Source organism: Microtus pennsylvanicus, chromosome 7 (assembly GCF_037038515.1).
Source record: "Microtus pennsylvanicus isolate mMicPen1 chromosome 7, mMicPen1.hap1, whole genome shotgun sequence".
Lineage (NCBI taxonomy): Eukaryota > Metazoa > Chordata > Mammalia > Rodentia > Cricetidae > Microtus > Microtus pennsylvanicus.
The window spans coordinates 51,053,666-51,066,749 of NC_134585.1; the positions used below are offsets into that span (position 1 = coordinate 51,053,666).

At 43.4% G+C, this 13,084-nt stretch overlaps 1 protein-coding gene across 2 annotated transcripts in view; it reads left to right on the forward strand.

Annotated features, from left to right (window-relative positions):
• Positions 1 to 73: 73 nt before the first annotated feature.
• The window catches only part of Cyp39a1 (cytochrome P450 family 39 subfamily A member 1), a 95,047-nt gene continuing 82,036 nt past the window's right edge, over positions 74 to 13,084 (forward strand). For both annotated transcript variants that reach the window (XM_075980677.1, XM_075980678.1), the window contains exons 1-4: positions 74 to 372; positions 8,367 to 8,502; positions 10,034 to 10,208; positions 11,374 to 11,523. In XM_075980677.1, coding sequence (XP_075836792.1) covers positions 187 to 372; positions 8,367 to 8,502; positions 10,034 to 10,208; positions 11,374 to 11,523 — 647 coding nt within the window. In that variant the 5' untranslated portion in view covers positions 74 to 186. The remainder of the gene's footprint in view (positions 373 to 8,366; positions 8,503 to 10,033; positions 10,209 to 11,373; positions 11,524 to 13,084) is intronic.

Genomic DNA, 13,084 nt, shown 5'->3' on the forward strand with positions numbered 1-13,084 from the left:
GAAGGTGGAAGGGAGCCACAATGCAAAAATTGCACAAAAATTGGGGCGGGGCAAAGGAACTACAGTTGCGCGGTGGCCAAAGTTTCGGCTTAAAGTTTGGAACACCCGGTCCGTTTTCCTCAGTCTGCAAGGAAGGGGGAAATGCTCCGGGAGAAGGACGTTTTCAAACGTCTGTGATTCTGGAAGATGGGCGTCATGGAGTTCTTTTCACCAGTAGTAATCACCGTCCTGGGAAGCTGTGTTCTTTTCTTATTCTTTCGGTGGAAGAATTTGCGTGGACCCCCGTGTATCCAGGGCTGGGTTCCCTGGATCGGAGCGGGATTTGAGTTTGGGAAAGCGCCTCTTGAATTTATAGAAAAAGCAAGAATCAAGGTATGTAGCTGTGCCTGGAGGTGGCGGTGGGGTTGGAGAGAGGTAGTATTTTATTTTCAAATTATGTTTTTATTAAGCGCAATGTTAGAACATTGGACATAAGCATACTCTGGCAGTTAATCCCGTAGGTTGTTTCTCTACACATGATCTTCAGCTATGTCCTAAGCAAAATATCAAGAAATGAAAGACAACACAGCTTCTTGGAAGGAGAGATGTCTTTTGAGTGTTAGTAATTTCCTTGAGCTAATTCTAAGTGCGTGTTTATCAACATATGGATATAAGCGCGTTGTAAGTTTACATGACTCCGGTTTGTGAAAATGATTAATAAATCTGTATCACAAATAAAGGTAACACTACGATTTTGTAAAACTTGTTTTGCTAAGTTGGTCTTTACAGATTCAAGGTTTGCCACTTTCTTTTTCAGCACCCTCCCCCAGCTACTAGTTTTATTGATAATGAGTCCTTTCTTCCCATATACCCCGAGGAGATAACTAAGGACGGGTTTCTAAAAGTTTTTGTCCTTAAAGCAGTTCTTGAATGTTGAGCACTTTAAAAGAGACTCTTTTATTGGCTTTTTTTTTTTAATTTACTCATATTTTAGCTGCCAAGATCTTATTATTTTTGTGGTTGGGAGGGTCAAGTACTTTCTGCACAAGTCTGAGAACCTAAATTCAATCCTCATCTCCTATCTTTAAGGTGTATGTGTTGGGGGAGGGTTGGAGAAAGCAAACATGTGGAAGGGAGAACACTCAGCTGTTAAGAGCACATACTGCCCTTGCAGAGGACCCAAATTCTGTTCCCAGCATCCACATTGGGTTGGATCCCAGTCGCCTACAGCTCCAGCTTCAGAGGATCTAAAGCCTCTGTCCTCCCACAACATCCATGCACACACACATACTCATGTATAGAAACATATATGCATACAAATAAAATGAATCTTAATTTTTAAAAAAGCCAATGTGGCCAAATGCACCCCAAATTCCAATGCGGGAGAGGCAAAGACTGGAGAATTCATGGAGCTCACGGATCAGCAAGTCTAGGCCAACCACCAAGCTCCAGGTTAGGAAGATAACTTGTCTCAGAAAGTAAGGTGGAGGGCTGGCAAGATGGCTCAGTGGGTTAAAGTGCTTGCTACCAAGTCTAACGTCTTGAGATAGATCTCCAGAACCTACATGGTGGAAGGAGAGAACCAAGACCCTCAGGTTGTTCTCAGACTGACGTCACATGGATACATGCCCGTACACATATAAACACAATACAATGTATGAGATATAATATTTCTTTATCATTAAGTGTTTCTCTCAGTCTGTGTGTGTACATCCACTTGTGTGCAGGAGCTTTTAGTCCATGCAAGAAGGAGCATGCAGAGTTCAACGATTGATACGGGGTGTCTTCCTAATTCCCTTCTCTTCTACATTTTATTGGGACAAGGTCTCTGGATCTGGAGTGCATTCTTTCGGCTAGACTGGCAGGCTTGCAAGCCTCTGGGTACTGCTTGTCTCTTCCCCAGTGCTGGGGAGATAGAGATGTGAGCGTCTTATGCCTGGCTTTTTTTATGGGTTCTGGGGATTTGAACTCTGATCCTCATGTTTGCATAGCCAGCACTTTGTCCACTGAGCCATCTAAATGGATGCATTAATCAAATAAGGATAGGATATTTGACTTAAATCCCAATAGTTGAGTTATACAGGTTGTCGCCTACTGCTTTCCATTGTTTCAACCAATACCTCAATGAATATTCTAATAATTTTGGTTGTGAGCCTAGCCTTTAATGGTTAAGCCATCTCTCCAGCTCTCAATGGATAGTTGTGTGTGTGTGTGTGTGTGTAGTTGTACATTTAAAGCTTATTTGACTATTTCCTCAGGACAAACTCCAAAAATAGATTTGTTTGGGGGCAAATTTATAATTAAATCAATTATGATTGTATTGTGTTATTTTACTGCTTTGAAAAAGATGTAATATATACTTTTGTTGTTGTTGTTGTTGTTGTTTTTCGAGACAGGGTTTCTCTGTGGCTTTGGAGCCTGTCCTGGAACTAGCTCTGTAGACCAGGCTGGTCTCGAACTCACAGAGATCCGCCTGCCTCTGCCTCCTGAGTGCTGGGATTAAAGGCATGCGCCACCACCACCCGGCATAATATATACTTTTTAACCTTTGTTTTAGCACATAAATTTGCTTAACATATTAAATTCTGGGCCCTACTGGATAACGTATTTATATGAAACCCTTACTAGTCTGATACATGAAAGATGAAGAAGAATCTTTCCTAGAACAATATTTCTTTATTTCCCACAGCTTTCCATGGTCATATGAGTTTAGTAACTTTTATGGAATGTTTGGCAAAGTTGTCTCAGATCAAGTGTGTGGGAGGCCTCTCTAGAGCCAACTGCTAGGTTACTTGACACAGTGTATGTGTATAGTCTTTCCCTCGTACTCAATGACTATGGCTCCATTGTTTGATGTTTGAATCCTGAAGCCTACTTTCAAGGGTTATTGTTATCATATGGTCAGGATGATAAAAAGTGCACTGGAGACATTTAAACCATACAGGCTAAAAGTCCCAAGGCAGGAATGCTCACCTGCTCACTCACGCCTTAGCCAGTGCACACAGTGAGACACAAAAGAAAAACCAAATGAACCAATGGCCCTTCTTCTTCTTCTTCTTCTTCTTCTTCTTCTTCTTCTTCTTCTTCTTCTTCTTCTTCTTCTTCTTCTTCTTCTTCTTCTTCTTCTTCTTCTTCTTCTTCTTCTTCTTTTGTTTTTTGAGACAGGGTTTCTCTGTGTTGCTTTGGAGCCTGTCCTGGAACTGGCTTTGTAGACCAGACTGGCCTTCGATTCACAGAGATGCGCCTGCTTCTGCCTCCCAAGTGCTGGGATTAAAGGCGTGCGCCACTGCTGCCCAGCCTGGCCTGCTTCTTTGTTTTATACAGGCTACTGTTCACTAAGTAGCCTAGGCTGGCCTTGAACTTGAGTCCTCCAGCCTGAGTACTCAGCCTTCTGAGGACTGAGATTCAGGTGTGCACAGCATGCCTTGCTCCCAGTCATCTTTCTCAGTCTACTTTCTCATTAGTTGCTTTCTCAGAGCAGGCAAGAAAGGCTCCATCGTGGAAATGCTAAACCTTTTACAGCCTCTTTGCATGTTTGTGACATCATCACAAGAGGATGTGATCTGCCTTTTCACAGCATCTGCAGCCAATTTTAACGCTTTGATAGGGAGTTGCATTTATCTGGAAACTGTATGGGAATGCATGGCTTTTTGGACCTTTGAGGAAGGACTGCCAGACATACATGCTGAGCATCCCTTCAGCTCCTGGCTCTGAAGAAGACAGAGAAAGCTTCGGTGGCTGCAAAAGTCTTCCCTGTAGTTTGATTTAATCTTTGAATGGGTTATATATTAATATTGTTTAACATTTTAAAATATTGGCTCTTGTGAGAGGCTTAGGAGACGGCTCAGGCAGGGAAATACCCAATGTGCAAGCATGAGACCCTGACACATGCCTGTGATCCCAGGGGAGGAAAGAGGGGCCCTGGGGCTCGCTGGCTAGTTTCTCTAGCCAGCCTCAGTGTTCCGGGGTCAGGGAGAGACTCCGTCTCAAGAAATCAGATGAGAGCAATGGTGGAAAACATCAATGTTGACCTCTGACCTCTATATGCTCACACCTGTACAAGCATACACACAAACATGCACACAACTATAGTGAAAAATGCTTATGTCTCTATTCCACTTAATTCTCAATTATCACTGCCAAGCTCTACAGCACGAGTTCCTTTCTTACCTGTTCCCAGTAGCTGGAAATGGAGTTTGCTGTGGTTAGGAATGCAGGCTGAGGGGCTCTGAGGGCTGGGGTGGGGCTTTAGTCTCTCTGGTGCATTCCCCGTTTTTCAAGTGCCCCACTGAAAAAGAATTTCAGGGTGATGCAGAGTGAAGCAAAACTAGCGAGGCAGTGTTGTCTCCCTCAGCAGACAAAGCAGACTCAATGATAACAAATAATAAAGCAAGAAGAGATAAGACACACTTGAAGGGAGTCACGTGTGGACGTAGGGAAGGAACCAGTGAAATGCATCAGCAGTGGCTCCAAATCGACGTGATCTGTAACTGAGCTGCGAGATGGGGTGTGCTGTTGCTGGTGCAATTTAGTTTTCTTATCCATATAATTATGACTTTGAAGAAGAAACTTCGAAGGTGCATTGCATACGCGTCAAGGTAGAGGAGGGAGTGTTAGAAATCAACCACTGGTCACAGGTCAGGAGAAGCCTGGATTTCAGGTACAGCCCCTTAACTACATTAAACCATCTGGTTGGGATGGTTCTCAGAACTTGGAGTTTGTATGGGTGTTCAGAAAGGTTGGCACACAATTGCTGACCGTGTGGCTACACACGCGTGCTTAAACCTACAACAATGCTTATAATCACTCAAGCAAATATTTTGGTAAAAATATGACCAGATAGGTTTGATTATTTGCAAAGAGACCCAAAATACTAATTGAAGTTATCAAAGATCCTAGGGGAGAGATTTCAGTGGTCACGGTAGAAGGTTGAAAAAGCTCACATAATCAAGATGTCATTTGTGTCCAAATTGAAGGCCAGGAGTGCTTTCAGATTCTCCAGGAGCCTTATTTTAGACTTTGTGAAGAGTACTGTAAAACTTAGGTGGAAAGGCCAAGAGAATGGAGTCCCTAGAACATGTTGGGAAGGAAAAGAATTTACCCAAGAGGAATTATTTCACTCAATTTCAATGCTTATTAGTCGTTAAGACTGTGATGCCAACAGAGACGTGACTACTAAGACAGATGGAGCAGAGTAGGGTTAGGTCAGCCATCCACACAGGTGTGCTCAGCTGGCGTGTGACACAGAAGCAATGCCGTGGAGTAAAGACGGCTTTTCAAATGCCGGTGAAACAGTCCATGCTCATGAGCCCCAAGGAAATAAAAACGTAAGAATTTGCAAAACAAAATAAGGAGCCACAACCCAAGATTCACGTCTTAGATGAGAAATTAACTCAAGGTGGATCCCAGTCTTCTCCAATTAACAAAAACTTCAAGAAGAGAATTTCCCCCTGGTGTGTCTAGGAAACACTTCTTTGATTGGCACTCAAAGTGCGGGCCGTAAAAGGAAGAGCAGATCAATTGAATTTTATGAAAATCAGGCATCTCTTCTCTGTGACAGAACCCACAAGGAGGACAAAGAGAAGAATATCAGAATGGGATAAAGTATTTGCAAGCCCCGTACTCCACGGAGGAGCCGTGTGTAGCATGTAGAAAGAACCATGGACACTCAAAAGCAAAGTTACAGTCCGATTAGGAGATGGATATGAGCATTACGTCCAGGCAGCAAACACACAAGGTTAGCGATAGTAACAGCCACTTGTGAAAAGAAACTGAGCCTGAAGACGCTTAATGTCCAACCTCTTTGGAAAATACTTCCGCAGTTTATTAATGGAACACACGGCTAATTGTGTAACTCAGCACTTAATATTTTTAGATATTTCTCCTGCCGAAATGGGAACTCAGGTTTACACTGTAACCTGGCCATGGCTTTAGAATCTCTTTTTACGATATCCTTGAACTAGGACTCCAAATGTCCTTCAGTGTTCTGTGGGATTCTGCTCAGAAATGGATAGACATGAAGCCTTGACAGCACCCAGAATCCAGCTGACTCTCTGGAGAATGGTAACAATGGGAGAAGTCACTCCTAAGGGTTTGTATGCAGCCTGATACTAAATTAAGACTAGGAGCTCAGAGGACAAACAAAAGAGAAACCCTGTGCTGTAGAGTCTCTATCCCCACCCTGAGTTTCACTATGCAGAATACCACGGTGAGCTCTTTTAAGCAGCACCAGCATGAGTCGGCACTCAGTGGCTCTGTGTGGCTGAGCTTGGTATCCGCTTGAAGCCCCTAACTCACCAGGTTACAAGCCCCTGCTACTAGGAAGGCCACTTTCCTAGTAGAAAGTTAAGAATACACATTTAAACACAACAGTGAGAATTACAATGACCTTAACAATTCTCATAACAATGAGAATGACTCCCTCTCTTTTAAGTATTGACTAGCAAACAATTGCTAGTAGGTATTATTGGGATGCAGTTTTGACATCTGGGTCATAGATGTGAGAAATAGGACGCAGTTGGTTTGTTGCTGTTGTTGTTATTTGTTTGTTTTTGGTAGCCAGTGATTCTTGAACCTTCCGTTTGCCTAGCAGTATCTGTCAGTCTTATCAAGGGTGTAATGTGTGCTGATCTCATGATTAGTGCGAAAACGAGTAACATCGAAGCAGCGATGAGCGGAAATGATGTCTTGAGATACTTATGAGTCTCAAAATGGTATGCAAACGTGTGGCCATTTTCATGGTGTACAGTTTGTTGCCAGCGTTCGTAATGGATACTAGAGCATAACTAGAACGCTCTGAAAAATGCCATGTATTCGCTCCAATAAGGCCATAAAGTCTCTTCTCGTTTCATTCCTGTTGCCCTGCTAAAACATCAACTAACAGCAACTCAGAGGAGAAATGGGCTTGTTTGGCTTACACTTCCAAATTACAGTTCACCATTGATTGAAGCCATGGTAGGAACTCACAGGTAGACACCATGGAGGAACACTGCTTGCCCACTCTTGTTCATCTTCTACAGCTTAGCAACACCTGGCCAGGGAATGGTGCCACCCATAATGGTCTGGGCCTTGCTGTATGATTGAAAAATTAGATAGCCCTCCTCCCCCAGCATGCCCACCAGCCATTATGGTCTAAGCAATCCCTCCATTGAGACTTCCTAGGCTGGGTCAAGTCCACAGTTAAAGCTAATTAGGGCAAATCCCAGAAGTCAAACCTCATGCTAGAGATGATGGGAGAGAGAAGGAAAAGAATTGCTACTGCATCAGGAAGGATGGGTAGTTTGTGAAGCCTGACCTCTGATGCCAGGAGAAGAGGAGAGTCCCAGGAAGTCAGGCGGATGAAAAGAAAGCCAGGAGCCCTAGACAGACAAGACATGCATTATGCACCAGCAAACAGGCTGCAAGGCAAGCAGACGCTGCCAGACAGCCAGGCAAATGCTAGCTCATGTAAATGTGTGCCGGCTTAGGCCGGCACATACTGGCACACATACACGCATACCAGCATGCAGGTTGCAAGTAGGCACGCAGACCTACACGGGGTCTGGTGAAGGCAAAAGGTGATTTGTCTGTGACCTCAAGACTCATACAAAGGTGACAATTCGCCAGAAATGGTTATAGAGCAGACTACATCATCACTTGCTTTGGGGGCTTCTGAACATCCAGTGTCAGTCAAGTTTTGCTGACTCATAGCCTCCTTATATCTAGCATTAGCCGTCTTGGCTGAGGCCTGGTATCTCCATGTCAGCATCATGATGTCTAAACATAAACAGGCCCTTAAGGCCTGTTCCCTTCAGCTTTGTGTACGTCTCTTGAGCAGTATTGAGCTGTATTTTACTTGTAAGCTTCTTGATATCTTGAATATAAGGTTTCAAGAGCACTATAGTCATATATATTATTGTTTATTATTTTCTAATAACCAAGAAAGGAAGATAGACTATGCATCTTATTATGCACATTTTAGGAGAGAATGAAATAGGATTCATATAATTTAAATGTGACCCACAGAATTTCTAGGAACTACTAGGTGTAACTGTATTTACAAAACTGGGCCATTACTTCATTGGTATTCTTCTTTTATTCTTAAGTGTATATGCATGGTTTGTGGGTGTTCACACACTTGCATACATGTGCACACATGTGTGCAGGTGCCTCTGAAGACCAGAAGAGGGCATTGGATCCTCTGGAGTTATGTATATATGGCTGTTGAACTGCCCAATCTGGGTGCTTAAAGCTGAACTTCGTTCCTCTGCAAGGACAGTACGTACACACCCTTAATCACTGAGCCATTGCTCCAATGTCAGCATTGGTGTTCTGGAGGAAAACTGTTATGCATAATCCATGATTTAGAAATGCTTACTAATATATCTGGGTTTTGTGTTTTATTCTAGTATGGACCAATATTTACCATCTTCGCTATGGGAAAGCGAATGACCTTTGTTACCGAAGAAGAAGGAATCAATGTGTTTCTAAAATCTAAACATGTAGATTTTGAACTAGCTGTACAAAATCCTGTCTATAACGCAGGTAATCAATATTTTGGATAGTTTCCTTGAAGTATAACATCGAAACCCAAAAGTAATTTTGAGTAAAATTACATCCTCAGTTCTCTCTCAAGAATAGTGAAGGGCAGCTGGGCGGCGGTGGTGGCACACGCCTTTAATCCCAGCACTCGGGAGGCAGAGGCAGGTGGATCTCTGTGAGTTCGAGGCCAGCCTGGTCTACAAGAGCTAGTTCCAGGACAGGCACCAAAGCTACACAGAGAATTCAAGTTGTACTCTGCTTGTCCAGAGTAGAGTTCCTCGGCTTAATAAGCAAGCCATAATTGTGACCTCTCCTGAGAGTGCTCATTGGGGCAATAATGCTAGCTGGGCTGGCTTCTCCTTTCTTACAGTCTCCGTCTGTCTTAGCCTGCTTGCGGTTACTGGAGACTGTGCTCCTGCTCTGCCTGGGTCTCCCTAGGTCCTGTGCCTAGACCATGCATCTTCCCTGAATGCCTGCCTGACTTCTTCTTGCCTAAGGTGCTAAGGTGTTCTTCTTCTGCCCCCCCCATCCCTTCGTAGAGTCTTATAATGTACTCTGTCATGCATTTCTTCGTATTAAGACAAAAATGTTTGAAAGCCTCTCAGAGATGAAAAGTTTAGCTATTTTAAGATCACAGTCTATTGGGTAAATTCACTGCTCTCTAGTGTTTGTTGATGTGTAAGCCATGGAGTTTCTGGTCAGTGAGTATATTTTGAAGGCTATTGTTTTATACACTAACGTATTTCTTCAGTAAAAGGAACTAACTTACCTGCTAGAGGCATATGGATATTATGGGAATGTTCGCCTAGGGCTCTCCTGTGACCTCTCATGACATTTCTACTAAAATTTGTTAGCATTTCCTCTTCAGCCAGCTTCTTATCCTGACCAAACAGCCCCTACCATGTTCAAGAGATCAACATTTAATTTAAATCACTTTATACAAACTATAACCTGAACATAACAAAATCATAAAATACAAAGTAGTTTTTAAAGGTTTTTTTAAAAGATTCTTTTGTTTGGTTAATCAAAATAGATAAACTAGATAATTTTTTTTTTAAAGAAAGTAGTCTAAAAAAACCAAAACTCTTACCCCTACCCTGAATGAATCTGAGGTGATATTGTAGAGGGAAGAGGGAGATTTCTAGGAAGAAGTGTTCTGGAGTGGGGTCAGAGTTATTCTGCTGGAAGGAATGGTCAAGAAGATAACTAGGAGAGGAATTTGGGGGGTGTTGTTGTTGTTAATGTGTGTGTGTGTGTGTGTAGAAATGGGGTTTGGTTGGGGAAGTAGTGAATGGTCTAATAGCTTCCAGAGTGCTGAGTTTAAAGACCCTCTGCGTTTTCTACACACCTTGAATGTAGATCTGGAGGTGGAAGGGGGTAAAAGTAGCAACCCTCTCCCTCACTTATAGAGCATCTTGAGAACAGATCTACCGATTTCCTGTGCCGGGAGGACTTTGTCAATAGCCCCTCCTGGCTGATTCTGTGCCGCAAAGGGATTGTAGCTCATTTTGATACTAGTTCCCTCTGTCTTTAGCTTGGATTCCCAAGAATGTCTTTTTTTCACTGCATGAAAAACTGTATGTCTTGATGAAGGGGAAGATGGGTACTTTCAGCACACATCAGTTTACTGGGCAGCTGAGTGAGGCATTCCATGAACAACTGGAAGACTTAGGTGCCCGGGGGACAGTGGACCTGAATGACTTTGTAAGGTAAACAGTCTTTTTAATCTTCAAATAAAAACTTGGAGCTAATATATCGGATTTTGAAATTCACCTGGCAAATTAATGTTCTCTATCTAACTAACTAGGCTACTATGAGATTTTTAAAGCATTTAAATTCTAATTAAAAGGCACTTTCTAGTTTAGCATTCTCACTTTATAGTGAGCAAATAAACCAGAAGTCACTTGGCTGATGAAGAGCCATATTGTCTCCATGTGAGAAACTGAGTTACCAAAATACTTTCTCAACCCAGTAGAACCCTAGGAGTACAAAGGCAGAAAGAGTGACCTAGGAGTGGAATAAGGGTATGAACTCTCAAAGCCCCACCTCACAGTGATGTACTTTCTTTAGCAAGACTCCACCTCCATAACCTTCCCAAGCAGTGCCACCAGTGGAGACCAAGGATTCGAATACAGAAGCCTGTAGGGGACATTCTCATTTCATTCGTGCCGAAACAGGTGATGTCAATAGATAACCCAGTAGGCAGTAGTTTGAATATGCAGACTTTTGTGAGAATTTAAGAAAGGAATGATTACTGTTACCCCCTTTTATTCCTAGTTTATTTGCCGCTACGTTCAAAGACCTGAGTGGTGTCCTAGCTGTTACCATTTTCTAAATAAATTCCCAATGAATGACATTCATTCAGCTTATTGTTTTGAATTTTTTATGGGTCTAAGGTGCTTCCTTAGAATGGATTTTTACATTTTCAGGGCTGGAGAGAGGGCTCAGTAGTTAAGAGCACACACACTCTTCCCCAGGACCCAAGTGTGGTTCCCAGCACATATATTACACAGCTAACAGTTGCCTATAACCCCAGTGCCAGGGAGATCCGATTTCTGATTGTCGGAGGCACCTCCATTCCCCAATCCATACAGAGACACATGTACACACATAATTCAAAACAAAGTTTTGTTTGTTGTCTTGTTTTTAAGAAAGGATTTTTAAAATATCTTTAGATAAACAGAATCGCGTTTCAGTCGTCCTTGAACGGCAGCTTGATTTCCAGCAGCAGACGGTAAAACTTAAGAATGACTTTTCCCCAAAGTTGTGTCCCATTATCCACTGCTCAGCTGTCATTTTAAGGCAATTCTGTCTTTGTATATAAAGTTTTTATTGGTTACTCGGTTGACTTCCTGAGCGTCCTTGTCTTTGCAGGCATCTTCTTTATCCAGCCACGGTCAATACTCTCTTTAAGAAAGGGTTGTTTCCCACAGACGAGAGGAAAATCAAGGAGTTCTACCAGCATTTTAAAACTTACGATGAGGGTTTTGAGTATGGATCCCAGCTACCGGAATGGCTCCTGAGGTAGGGTGGCCTTCTGTAATTGATGAGTTTTCTCTTTTCAGCAACATATATCTATAGCTAACCTCCATCTCACTCTCGCTTTGATATGTGTGTGTACAGGTGTGCCCCGTATGAGTGGAGGCCAGAGGATGATATCAGGTGGCCTGATTTATCATTCTGCACCGCAGGTTTTGACACAAGACTGATCCCCAAGAGCTAACCATTTTGTCTAGGCTGGCTGATGACCGAGGCCCAGCATTCCCCATTGCTGCATGGGATTGCACTTGCACGCTGCCGTGCTGGCTTTCTCGTGGGTGATGGTCATCTGTATGCAGGTCCTTGGGCTTGCACAACACGCGTTTTACCTTCTCAACAGCCTTCCTAGCTCCCATCTCTCTAATTTATTTATTTATTTTATGCTTTATTTTTATTTCATATGCATATATGTGTGTAGGATGTAGGTGCGTGTGTTGGGTGAGTAGTGCGCTTGCCGTAGTGAATGAGTGGAGTTCAGAGGAAAAGGGGCTTTGGCACTTGCTTCCCACCTTGTTTTAGACAGGGCCTAAAACATTCCAGGTTAGTTGGCCAAGCTACTAGGGTTTCTGTTGTCTCCATCTGGAGACTCAGACTCCTCTGGTCTCCCAATACTGTGTGGCAAGTGCTTTGTCCACTAGGTCGTATTCCAGCCGCATTTCTTTTTCTTCAGCAGGATAGCATCAGTTGAGATGGAAGGAAGCTGTTTCTATGACTTTTTAAAAAAATCGGTGGTGGCAGGCCGTGTGGTGTTCTCACTGTGTAGCCCATGCTGGCCCTGGAACTCATGGCCTCAGCCTCCAGGTTGCTGGCATTGCAGGAGTGCACCGTCACACCAGGCTCTGTAGCCTGCTTATTTTAGTGTGCACATGTGAAGTGAAGGAGGAACAAAAGAGATAGACTTCTTCCTTCCTTCTCTCTGTTCTTTCTTCCTCCTTCCTGTCTCCCTCCGTCCCCATCTTCCCTATCCCTTCCTTTCTGAAAAACAGTGTGTGTGTGTGTGTGTGTGTGAGAGAGAGAGAGAGAGAGAGAGAGAGAGAGAGAGAGAGAGAGAGAGAGAGAGAGAGAAGGGGGGGTTGAGACATGTTATAGAGAAAGTATCTGAGGCTCTTTTTTTTCTTTTTTTTATTAATTTATTTATTTATTAAAGATTTCTGTCTCTTCCCCGCCACCGCCTCCCATTTCCCTCCCCCTCCCCCAATTAAGTCCCCCTCCCTCAGCCCGAAAAGCAATCAGGGTTCCCTGTCCTGTGGGAAGTCCAAGGAACCCCCACCTCCATCCAGGTCTAGTAAGTTGAGCATCCAAACTGCCTAGGCTCCCATAAAGCCAGTGCGTGTAGTAGGATCAGAAACCCGTATCCATTGTTCTTGAGTTCTCAGTAGTCCTCATTGTCTGCTATGTTCAGAGAGTCCGGTTTTATCCCAGGCTTTTCCAGACCCAGGCCAGCTGGTCTTGGTGAGTTCCCAGTAGAACATCCCCATTGTCTCAGTGTGTGGGTGCACCCCTCACTGTCCTGAGTTCCTTGCTCGTGCTCTCTCTCCTTCTGCTC